General features: G+C 41.9%; 1 protein-coding gene across 1 annotated transcript in view; it reads right to left on the reverse strand.

Annotated features, from left to right (window-relative positions):
* Positions 1-13,341, reverse strand: part of LOC122550457 (DNA (cytosine-5)-methyltransferase 3-like) — a 92,248-nt gene that overhangs the window by 3,328 nt on the left and 75,579 nt on the right. Inside the window, exons 9-13 of the mRNA XM_043691199.1 lie at positions 12,820-12,904; positions 10,326-10,420; positions 10,140-10,212; positions 8,324-8,463; positions 4,575-4,648 (exon numbers count right to left, since the gene is read on the reverse strand). Coding sequence (XP_043547134.1) covers positions 4,575-4,648; positions 8,324-8,463; positions 10,140-10,212; positions 10,326-10,420; positions 12,820-12,904 — 467 coding nt within the window. The remainder of the gene's footprint in view (positions 1-4,574; positions 4,649-8,323; positions 8,464-10,139; positions 10,213-10,325; positions 10,421-12,819; positions 12,905-13,341) is intronic.

Here is a 13,341-nt window from a genome sequence, read left to right on the forward strand (position 1 = left end):
GACTGGGCTTGTATACTCTTGAGTTTAGAAGACTGAGAGGGGATCTGATTGAGACGTATAAGATTATGAATGGATTGGACACTCTGGCAGCAGGAAACATGTTTCCGCTGATGGGTGAGTGCCAAACCTGAGGACACAGCTTAAAAATACGGGGTAGACTATTTAGGACAGAGATGAGGAGAAAATTCTTCACCCAGAGAGTGGTGGCTGTGTGGAATGCTCTGCCCCAGAGGGCAGTGGAGGCCCAGTCTCTGGATTCATTTAAGAAAAAGAGTCGGATAGAGCTCTCAAGGATAGTGGAATCAAGGGTTATGGAGATAAGGCAGGAACAGGATACTGATTAAGGATGATCAGCCATGATCATATTGAATGGTGGCGCAGGGTCAAAGGGCAGAATGGCCTACTCCTGCACCTATTGTCTATTGTCTATGCTGCAAAACAGATAGTGAGGAGACAATAAAAGTCTGGCAGCATTGGAAAGGCTGAGAGTTGCCATTGGAGGGCTGGAGATGGCTAGTGAAAGTTCATGAAAAATCATGGAAGCATCAGGTAGGAGCAACTAATGAAGAGCCTGGGGCAGACATGGCAGGGTTGTGGGTGGCTATTGGAAGAGACACAGGTAGTTATGAAAGGGTTATGTTGGAGGAAGTGACAGAAGGATAGGGGATGGTCATGGAAAGCTTCTTTGTTTGGGTTTCAGTGGGGTTACTACATGCTATTGAAAACTGGGCTGAAATCTTTTATTCAACTCATGCATTGGGAGTTGTATCCTCTGTCTCTCAGTGTTTCCACTGATACTAACAAACTGATCTGTACTCTAATGGAAAGTTGGCAACAAGGAACCTGGTACCTACACTGTCCATGATTTACAAGCTGCTGGGCCAAACACTGCTATGTATATGGCAGAACAGTCTCCAAAGTAACCAATCAGTGCTGGCAACGGGTGGAACCATGCAGGAGGAGAACAAGAATTGTGATGGATTCCATGTCTTAAGGTTTGCACTGAAACATTGATCTGCTGCACTGTGTTGAGGCTAAAAAGACAATTAAAATCAAAGGGTGTTACTAAGTCAATTTTGTTCAAATCAAATGATAAGCCAAAAAAATGTAGCTTCAGTTAGATTCAAGATCAATGCTTTGCCTCGAGTCAGCGACTCTCCCTTCTTTTATCCTGTCATGGGATGTGAGTCTCTGGCAGGGACAACATTTGTTGCCCATCCCAAATTGCCCTGGCACTGAATGGCTTGCTCAGCCATATCAGAGGACATTTAAGAATCAACCACACTTCTGTAGGAGGTTAAGAACTTTTTTTGAATCCAATGTGAAAACCATACATTGAGTTGCCCTTGTTATCCATAGTTCATGAATATGTGAACATGTTCAAGAGCGTTCAGAGAAGATATACAAGACGAATACCTGGAATGCATGGGCTGTCTTATGAGGGAAAGTTAGAAAGGCTAGACTTGTATCCACTGGAGCATAGAAGAGTAAGACAGAACTTCATTGAAACATATAAAATCCTGAAGGGGCATGACAGGGTAGACATGGAGATAATGTTTCCTTTTATAAAAGAATCTAGAACTGGGATCACTGTTAAATAACTGTTGCTTGCCATTTAAAAGAGAAATTAGGCAAACATTTTTCTCTCAGAAGGTTGACAGCCTTTGGAACTGTCTCCCTGGAAAGAGTCCTTGAATAATCTTAAGGCAGAGTAAGCAAGGGGTTGAAAGATTATCAGTAGACCTGGAATGTAGATTTGTGGTTATAATCAGATCAGCTATGATCTTAATGAATGGCAGAGGAGAGTCAAGAGGCTGAATGGCCTATTCCTGTTCCTGATTTGCATCTTTATATGGAGTGAGGTGCCTTGCTTGCCTCAAACCTTGAACCCTGTAGGCCTCCCCAATCTCTCTGTTCTGCTCCCATGAATCTATTACCATCAAAATAACAAACACTGAACTTTCTTTCATGACTCCATAAGCAAGCATACACAACTTCTCTTCTCAAATATTGCTCCTCATCTTCCAAGGTACATGTTTGAATCTCTCTAATCAAGTTTCCATCCCTTCTGAATCACCAACACTGAATTAAAATGGCACTGGCTCATCATGAACAAACTTTCTGTGACTGCAATCATAGTGTGAAGTTCCCTTTTGTCCTCGAGAGTCTCCTTGGCCCTCTCAACATTCTCCTTCTTACTGGGCTCATCATCCATAGACATCATCCAGGATTTCACATGTCCCTACACTCATCCCTGGAAAATCTGGATAACAAGTCAAAAAGTGTGATGCTGGAAAGCACAGCAGGTCAGGCAGCATCCGAGGAGTGATATCTATATCAGGCTCCTACTTATTAACTACAGTTCTGCCTGCAACACCATAACTGCAAACAAACTCATCTCTAAACTCTGAGACCCAGGTCTCAGCTCTCCCATCTGTAACTGGGTCCTCAACTTCCTGACCCATAGACCGCAATCAGTAAGAATAGGCAACACCACCTCCTCCACCATTTCCTCAACACCGGTACCCTGCAAGGTTGCGTCCTCAGGCCCTTACTACTCTCCTTATGCACTCACAACTGCGTGGCCAAATTCTGCCCAACTCAATTTTCAAGTTTGCTGATGACATCATCCACATTGATCAGATCACATACAACGATGAGACAGAACACAGGAAAGGGATTGAGTGCTTAGTGGCATGGTGTAAAGTCAACAATCTCTCCATCAACATTAGCACGTCCCTTCACGTCAACACGATGGTCAAGAAAGCACAACAGCACCTCCTACTTCCTCAGGATGCGAAGGAAGTTCGGCATGTCTGCAATGACTCTTAGCAATTTTTATGGATCCTAGACGGCCTCTTATCTGGATGCATCACAGCGCAATATGGCAACTGCTCTTCCCATGACCGCAAGAAACTACAGAGAGTCTTGCAAGCAGCCCAGTCCATCACACAAACCAGCCTTCCATCCATTGACTCCATCTACACTTCCCACTGCTTCAGGAAAGTGACCAACATCATCAAAGAGTCCTCCCATCCCACTTATAGTCTTTTCCATCTGGCAGAAGATATAAAAGTTTGAATACATGTATGAATAGATTAAAGAACAGCTTCTTCCCTGATGTTGTGAAACTTTTGAATGGACCTCTCAAATGTTCATGCTGATCGCGCTCTCTGCACCTTCCCAACAGCTTAACATGGTATTCCACACTCTGTTCTGCGACCCTGATGCACTTTGTATGGTACAACCTGCCTGTAGAGCATGCAAAACAACACTTTTCGCTGTATCTCGTTACATGTGACAACAATAAATCAATGAATATGTAGGTTGTGGTCCTGCCCTCCAGCCGGCTTGTCAGGATTGAGCCGACTTCCTGAAGTCCTAGAAACCATGGGTGAATTTTACCATATTCCGGCAAATAGCGGCCTACAGTCGTAGTTCCCGCTCGCCTCAGGCTGGATGGTTCACCTCCAAAAGCTGGCAGCTCTTCTGTCCTAGAAATGTCACCACTGCATGGTGGCAAATGGTGGGACTACAACAAGCCTTGGACCAGCAAGCATGGAAGGGATTGTGAATCACCGAGGCCAATGGGGCAGATGTCAGTGTGGATCGGGGTGGGGATTCAATTGCATGGACAGGGCAAACCACCAGCCAGGCTGATTCTTGGCATGATGGAGTGGAGTGGGCATCCATGGGTCATGAACTGCCAAACCAGAAATTATCCTCATCAGGCCAGGTCTGTTGGGAGGCCATCCAGGTGGAGAGATGCCCATCCATTGCTGGTGAAATGTCAATAGGAATAAAAAGAGGCTCTTAAGTCATCATTAAGTACCTATTTAATTAGCTTGATTACCGAACTACCTACCTCATCACTGGTAAAATACCTGTGAAGGCATGAAGCTGATGGGCACAGCACTCTCTCCATCTCCCACATTTCTATGCCTAATATCTGGTCCCCTCGGGCAGGGTGGTAAAGTAGCCATTAAACTCAGTCATGAGGTCAGCTTCCATGTGCACACTGACGTCATGTCTACCTTTAAATGCTGGCTTTTTGAAACAGATTTCCAACTCAGCCCACTGCTGTGCTTTTCCACATAGTCCTGAAAAACCCTAAAACTGTTATGTTTATGTTCAAATCTCTTAATTGGCTTTGACTACCATGACTGTAACCTCTACCAGTTATACAATTCTCCATTCCCAAACACGCCACTATGAGTTCTGTAATCCTTATCCTTGCACATCGTCATGTGTTAAACTATATAATCTGTCATTCCCTTCCTGAACTCTTCCATATCTCTCCCTTCTTGTAAAACTACTTTAACATTCATAATTTTTCACAAATAACTTTAACCTTGGTTTTGCTCAGTTCCCACATTTTCATTATAGCTCTCTGAAGAGTGTTGAAATGTTTTGTTACATTTATAGCACGACATTAAAACAAGTGATTACTATTGATAAACTTACTAAAATATTACTCAAAGTGTAGCTTCCCTCTTGGCATGAACACAAACTCTTAATCAATATATCCAACTCATAGTTATCTTAATGCTCTAGTCAATTCATTAGCATCTTACCTTTTGAGTGAGGGGATATTACTCCACAGCCGAACTGCTGACTCACAAAAATCATGAATGATTACAGGATCACACTGCAGAAAAGAAGCAAGACACTTTTACAGCCATATCATAGAATCTCTGCACTGCGGAAAGAGGCCATTCACCCCATTGAATCCATACCAACCCTCCAAAGATTATCCCGCCCAGACACACACCCCCATCCTATCTCTGTGACCCTGCACTTACCATGATTAATCTACCTAACCTGCACATTGCTGGACACAATGGGCAATTTAGTATGGCCAATCCACCTAACCTGCACATCTCTGGACACAATGGGAAATTTCACATGGCCAATCCACCCTAACCTGCACATCTTTGGACTGTGGGAGGAAGCCCACACAGACACGGGGAGAATGTGCAAACTCCACACAGACAATCACCCTAGACTGGAATCAAATCCAGTGGTAATAAAGGATATTCAATTCAATTAATTCGCTAGTGTTGTGAGGCAGCAGTGCTAACTACTGAGCTCCCACACCATCCTATATGTTGCCACAATAAAGATATTAAATAACTCAAAGGATCTAGACATCCTTTGACAATGGTAAAGCCCCTCAAAATTTCCTCTGGTTCAATGACAATTTGATTGATGATTTCAGCACACGGAGAACTGATTACAGTTCCATTTGTTGTCATTAAGTTAATAAGCATCTGGTCCAAAATGCAATTTTGAAGATCACTGTAGAATCTTTATAATAGATCATTGTCTTTTCTGAGCTACGGTAAATAATTTAACACTCTCTCCACTCTGATAAATGACATGAAACATGGGAAATTAAACTTTTCTGATCATTATGCAGAGTCATCTATGGTCTTTCATTCTATCCTATTCTTTCTCATGAGTTGTAACAGTTAAAATGCAGACATCTTTCTCATGAAATTGCTCCTGTTTCACTAACCTGGCTCTCTGGGATTATAGTAACTGTAATCTGAAGAATACATTTTCTTACTTATTGTTTCACCATCCTGTGATGCAGATGTAGCATTCCTATCTCTGAACCAGAACTACAGTTTCCAGTCTTACTTCAAGAACCGATGGTGGGGGGGGGGGGCGAGGGGCGAGGGGGACGGGGAGGTGGGGGGGGGGGGCAAGGTGAGTACATAATGTAGCCAAACAGTTTGAGTATTAATGTCTAAATCCTTGTAAAATGTGCTGATGGTCGGAGCCAAAAGTAGGTGAGATTCTTTGACAATCAGTGATCAACACCCAGAAATCCTCAATGATCTGTAAATTCAAACAACCCCAAAGTTTTGGGAACATACAAAGATTTCTTGGTATGGTCAATCAAATGGGAAACTCCCTCATGAATTTATCTATCAACAAGCCCATGTAGGATCGGTTTTAAAAAGAGCCAACATTTGGATTACATTGTTCTTACTGGACTGAAAAAGAAATACTGTTGATGAATGATCTTTCACCAGTAGAATTCTTAATTGGTTGAAAATTAAAAACACATATCCCTTTACTGAAACTGAATGTCTGACAAAACATTACAGCAAAATATCATGACCATATAAAATTGCATGTAGAGTGATAAAAGAGCAAACAACTGAAGTGGTATAAACCCCTCTACTACCAGGGAAGTAAATGTGCATAAGAGTCTGACAAACCATCCAGGTACCAGTTATTAAGAAAAATGGACAGCTGCAATAATTACTTGTCTGAATGAATTTTCAGAAGGAGTGAACAAGCTCTGATACTTTCAGAAAACACAAGTGGTGATTTGCATTAAGGCAATCGTAACTGAGAAGGTGTGATGCTCTCTTCATCAAATTCCTCAAAGGGCAATATTAGACTCCAACAACTGAGAGTAGACCAACATCTTAGATCGGTAATATTAAGAACAAATACAGAGACACAGATGAAACCATTACAGATATTCAGCGTGTGAAACATAATTTTGGTGACGGGGTTGGGAGAGGAGATGGTGGGAATATAAATAATAATTCTATTCGAGGTGATACTTTGGAGGGAAGATATTGTGCAAAGAGTTAAAGTAAACCAGTCCGTGATGTGACTTTTGATGTCTGCATGACATAAACAGAACAGTCTGAACTGGAGACTGAGGGAGAAAGAACACTATCTGAAGAGGGTCAAAAATCACATGATACCAGGTTTCAAATAAATCCATTGGACTACAGCCTGGCATCATGAGACATTTGACCTTGCCCAACCTAGTCCAACACTGGCACCTCTCCATCATGACTTTCTGAAGAGACATGGCTCTAACCAGGACTGTGATAATGCATATAGTGTGATAAAGACTACCATGCCTACATCCAGATTATTGAGAGAGTAAGGTGATAGGTCTAGTATCCAAACCAGCACTATGGGAGCTGGGAGAAACCAAGTCAGATATAATGGACAGACTGGGCCATGGTAACAGAAGCTTCTTCCATGAATGTCCCAATCCCAAACCAAATAATGCTCAGAAAAATTTGAGTGTACTTGTACAAGGAACACAGAAAGATAACAAACAGGACCAGCAAGCAACCAGGAAGTGAAATAGAGTGCTAGCCTTTACTGAAAGAAGATTGGAATACAAAAGTCATAATGTCATTATCCCATGCTTTGGAAGAACCACACCTGTACTAGTGCACACTATGTTTAATACTAAACCGAATGCTTATCTGACTGATCCTCGGGATGGGAGGATTTGCCTGTGATAAGAGATTCAATAAATTGGTCTTACATGCTCTAGAATTTACAAGAGTGAGGGATGGACTCAATGAAACAAACAGGATTGACAGGGTAGACCGTGCTTATTTCTCTTGGCTTCAGAACCTAAAACACAGAGCCAGATTTTCATAAAAATCATTTAAAAATGAGATGAGGAAGCAAATTCGGCATTCATCTTGTGAGTTGAGACTCTTTTGAATTTTCTCTCCCAGAGGGCTGTACACGCTTTATAAAGTTAAGCCTGAGATCGACAGATTTTTGTTTTGATAGATATTTGGTTTCTCATGGAATTGGGAGAGGAGAAATCTTGCAGTAAAATGCATTTGATGTAGAAAATCAGTCATGATCTGCTCTGGATGGCACAGCAGGCTGTATGATATACCCCCAGTCCTATTTCTTACATACTTATGGTTAGAATTGAGAGGTAACAATGATATTGTGACACTACTGATATTGTGACATTCAACAGAGAGGAGTCAATTTACAGAGGAACCTCTATTATCCGAAGGACATGGGGAGTGGAGTATTTCGCTCGGTTAATCAAATTCCAGATAATAGAATGCCAAATAGCATAGTTTAGCCAAGCATCGGGACCTTGCAATCTTGCCGGATAATCCAATATTCAGATAATTGAATGCCAGATGATCAAGTTTCCTCTGTGTATGAAAAACAGAGAGATTTACAGAGATGCTTTTGGTCTTTAATTACTCCAGTGTTGTTTTGGATAATTTCCCTCTTCCTCAAACATACTTCCCCTGGTTTCTTGATTCCTGATGAAGGGCTTTTGCCCGAAATGTCGATTTCGAAGCTTTTCGAATGCTGCCTGAATTGCTGTGCTCTTCCAGCACCACTGATCCAGAATCTGGTTTCCATCATCTGCAGTCATTGTTTTTACCTTCTTGATACTGTGTTGAGACTTACGAATGATAATTCTTCCTAAAACTACCAGTGGAATGAGACTTCCGCATGAACAACCACTGATCAAATTGCACTCATGAAATTAATGGTAGAAAGACCACAATACCTCGAGAAAGCGAGAGGCATCTTTTATGTCATCTTGGGTCAGGATTTCTGGATCTACAAATATCCAAAAGAATGGTCGCTCATCTGCTCCTTTAGGCTTGGCATATTGAAGGATACGGTAATACTGAAAAATGATCCTGCCTAATTCAGGAAAAAAGAAGTAAGACATTTTCTTAAATTGAAAGTGTAACATCTGGAAATATTTAGATTAGATTCCCTACAGTGTGGAAACAGGCCCTTTGGCCCAACAAGTCCACACTGACCCTCTGAAAAATAACCCACCCCGACCCATTTCCTTCTGACTAATCCACTTGTCACTATGGGCAATTTAGCGTGGCCAATTCACCCTAACCGGCACATCTTTGGAATGTGAGAGAAAACCAGAGTACCCTGAGGAAACCCACACAGACACGGGGAGAATGTGCAAACTCCACACAGATAGTCGCCATGGCAGGAATCAAATCTGGGTCCCTGGTGGTGTGTAGCAGCAGTGATAACCACTGAGCCACCATGCCACCCAAACATAACTGCATCAATGAAAGAAGAAATAGTTAATATTTCAAGTTCTCAGAATCCAGAACGGTTTGAAATATAAACAGAAATTGCTGGAAAAGCTCAGTGGCTCTGGCAACATCTGTGGGGAGAAATCAGAGTTAACATTTCAGTTCTGCTTTTCCAGCAATTTCTGTTTTTGGCTCTGATTCACAGCATCCGCAGTTTTTGTTTTTGGTTTTTATGGTTTGAAATATAATAGGTTAGAATCATGTAATTATGGCAGCATGGTGGCTCAGTGGTTGGGATGGCACGGTAGCTCAGTGGTTAGCACTTCTGCCCCACAGCGCCAGGGACCCAGGTTCCATTCCAGCCGTGGGTGACTGTCTTGAGGAGTTTGCACATTCTCCCTGTGTCTGTGTGGGTTTCTTCTGGGTGCTCTGGTTTCCTCCCACATTCCAAAGGTGTGCAGGTTAGGTGAATTGGCCATGCTAAATTGCCCATAGTGTTCAGGGATGTGTAGATTAGGTGTATTAGTCAGGGGGAATGTAGAGTGATATGGTAGGGGAATAGGTCTGGGTGGGTTACTCTTTGGAGCGTCAGTGTAGACTTGTTGGGCTAAATAGCCTGAGTCCACACTGTAAGGATTCTGTATCTGGCATAGTGAGAATCATCCAGTACAGAAGAGACCCTTCAACCCATCAAGTCTGTATTACCAAAAAAATCAGTGACTACATGGGTCCTGTTTTCCCAGTCTAGACCCCATAGCCTTGAATGTTATGAAAAATAGGACAGGCAAGTGACAAAGCAGTTGGTGTTGCAGAATTAAAGAGAGTGGTATTGAACAAGTCAAGAACAAAGAATAAACCTTGAAATGTATACTGCAGAATGATGAGCATAAGTCTATCCAAGATCAATAACAAGGGGAGAAAACAAAAGCAATACTGAAACATACAGCGAAATAGGAAGAGATCATGGTGTGAAATTGCTGAAAACTTGAGCTGGAAGAACAGTAATTGAAATAAGCGACAATGATGCCCAAGGTTATGTTGGGCTTATTTGGTACACTGTAGAACGCTGAGGACAAATTGGAAAGTTCAAATGCCAGACAACTGGAAGCTCAGGATCATGGCTGTGAACTTAATGGAGGAAATTTGTAAAGTGAAACCATGAAGGAATAGGAAGGCAAAGAAAGGAATAGCAGAAGTGTGAGTAGCCACAAGATAGAGGGCAGGAGCAAGCAGATTTGGCAATCTTGCTTATGATGTTTTAGACTTGTGTTACAATATTGCTTTCACTGCTAAACAGCTGTTAATAGCTCTTACCCGAATGATGATGAACTGAGGAGTTCTGCTGGCAGACACCAATCACAAAGTCAAATGGTCCCTTCTGTTCTACCTATTATGAGGAAGTCAGAACACATTTAAACACATATACAATGCAAATTTCATTTACAAAGATATCAATGGAATGCCAAAATCCATTTCTAAGATTAAATTAGTTGTTCTTACATTTTGTCGAGTAACGTTATCCAAATCCTTCAAAAATGTTAACGTTTCGTGATTAGCATTATGAACCCTGTCCAAAATTCCAATGTCCTGTAAATCTGAATCAACACAGTAAGCAGATACTATGCAACTCATGCCATTACATATTTACAGACAGGTTCACTCATTTTGTATTTTCAAAGTGCATCTACACATGAAGGAGGTTGAGATGTACCACTGCAACACTGATTCTTGAAAACTGGCTATGTGCTGGAAACAAGGAATCAGTGAATTTGCTGGTCATTGACAATGAAGGAGAGGAAAACAAGAAATGATGACGGAGTCAACATCAGCTTAATTGTATTTTTTGTTTTTTTTTCTCATTTGATTTTTGTGTTTTGCTTTAATTTCCTGAAAGCTCTGCCTGGGGTGTATATGGTTTCAGTGGGGCTGGATTCTCTCCAAACTGTCGTGTTCCTAGGGGGAAGAGTTACTCATTGGAAGCAAAGACTGGAAATTATTAGCTCATTTTCTAGGGGACTGATCAAGGTAGGAGCCCTTGTGACCTTGTCCCAGACACAGAACACAGGAACATAAACATATTTTGGATGGACGTATAACGGAAACAGTGGTTACTGGAGAGCTGGAGAGCTGAGCAATTTGATAAAATCTAATTTGAAGCTGCTGCATTCTCAGACATGATTGATGATTCTAAAAACCATTGCCACAAAAGAACTTTCCTTCCAAAGGAAAGTGAATCTCACTTCTGCCAGGAACAGTTCCTGTATTGTACGGGCCCTCAGTGTAAGGGACAACAGTGATACCATTCACAGAGTGACAGAATAATAGAATTGGTGCAGTACACAAGGAGGCAATTCAGCCCATCATGTTAGCTGCATCGACTCTTTGAATGAACATATCAATTCGTGCCATACCCATCCTTCTCTCTGTAACCCTACACATTTCAAAAATAAATAACATTCTTATTCTCTTTTGAATGCCTCAATTGAACCTATGTCCAGAACACTCTCAAGCAGCGATACTAGTAATTCTTATGAATGGCATTGTCCACCCAGCCCAGCCCTTCCCCTGGAGCCTGCGTGGAAAGGAATTGATGCAGTAACAGTTCAAACCCCAGCCTGATCGTAAGATCAGAGAAATGTGCTGGCGTGGTCTCATCATCCTAAAATGCTGAGCTTGCTCACCAACCAAAAAAATGAAAAGTGAAGATTAACATCGTGCTAGACATCTTAACAAATTGGGGTCAGGCAGTTGGTGTTCTTTCTATCCAGTGAACTTTTCTTGAAAGTATTCTCTGTGAGTGTCACTCTGTGCTGAGAGAATTAGATTGTGGATTCCTGTTTTACATTGCCAGAACCAATCAGACAGGTCTTGGGGGTTGACAGAGGGGAAAGAGTGAGGATGCGCGGTCTTCAGGGTAGGGGGTTGACAGAGGTGAAAGGGTGAGGATGCGTGGACTATAGGACAAAGAGTTGACAGAGGGGAAAGGGTGAGGATACGTGGACTATAGGACAAAGAGTTGACAGAGGGGAAAGGGTGAGGATACGTGGACTATAGGACAAAGAGTTGACAGAGGGGAAAGGGTGAGGATACGTGGACTATAGGACAAAGAGTTGACAGAGGGGAAAGGGTGAGGATACGTGGACTATAGGACAAAGAGTTGACAGAGGGGAAAGGGTGAGGATACGTGGACTATAGGACAAAGAGTTGACAGAGGGGAAAGGGTGAGGATGCATGGACTATAGGACAAAGAGTTGACAGAGGGGAAAGGGTGAGGATACGTGGACTATAGGACAAAGAGTTGACAGAGGGGAAAGGGTGAGGATACGTGGACTATAGGACAAAGAGTTGACAGAGGGGAAAGGGTGAGGATACGTGGACTATAGGACAAAGAGTTGACAGAGGGGAAAGGGTGAGGATGCGTGGACAATGGGACAGAGGGTTGACTGAGAGGAAAGGCTGAGGATGTGTGGACTATAGGACAGGGGATTGACTGAGAGGAAAGGGTGAGGATGCGTGGGCAATAGGACAGGGGGATGAGGGAGGGGAAAGGGTAAGGATGTGTGGACAGTAGGACAGAGGGGAAAGGGTGAGGATGTGTGGACAGTAGGACAGAGGGTTGACAGAGGGGAAAGGGTGAGGATGTGTGGACAATAAGACAGAGAGTTGAGGGAGGGGAAAAGGTGAGGATGCATGGATTATAGGACAGGGAGTGATTTCCCATCGGGGGGTAATCTTTGTGTCGGGGAGTTCCCAGAGTTGGAAGTAGCCCTTAAATGGCTATGCCATTTAACTTAAAACATTTGTTTTTCTGCCTATTTGATAAGTTTGGTGTTCTATTTTCTTAGCATGGATCTTTGCTTGAAAGGTCAGATAATTAGAAAAAGAACTGCAAGATAAGTTCATGTACTTTACATATGTCTACACATCTATTCAAGGGGAATGTCCAAAGAAAAAAAATGTTTGTTGTTGTCAGTTAGGATGAATCGGTACTCACCTTTAGTCATATTGCTGAAGACGGACAGAACTCTAATTGGATTTTGTTTATCTGTAGGAACTGGTGCATAGATCCGAACATGGTCCTGTTGAAAATGGATGTTTGGCACAATACTATTAAACCTTCATGCTTGTTTTTATTTAGACAAACGGTACAAATTACTTCAGGAGCCAAATGTTTTCTTTCACATTAAAGGAATTTATTGAATATTACAATCAAAGTAAAATCAAGTGTACTATTGCTTTTATGAATTAAAATTAAATTGGAATAGTTTAATATAACATTTAAACTGTCAATATCACAATATAATTTTACATTGCTTAGCCTTTGCAATTCCAACTTTATTTGAAAGAGTATAAGAGGTTAGATAGCATGGTAAATTGTGTGGATCGGAGCAGGAAGTCACAACTGAATTGAAATAAATTAACAGGGCAAAACTGGTAAATGGATTTAGCTCAGGATCAATTCCATTGAGCGCAAGGAAAAACAAATTAGAATAATTGTTAACAACTAACAACTAGA

The sequence above is a fragment of the Chiloscyllium plagiosum genome, chromosome 6, assembly GCF_004010195.1.
Source record: "Chiloscyllium plagiosum isolate BGI_BamShark_2017 chromosome 6, ASM401019v2, whole genome shotgun sequence".
Lineage (NCBI taxonomy): Eukaryota > Metazoa > Chordata > Chondrichthyes > Orectolobiformes > Hemiscylliidae > Chiloscyllium > Chiloscyllium plagiosum.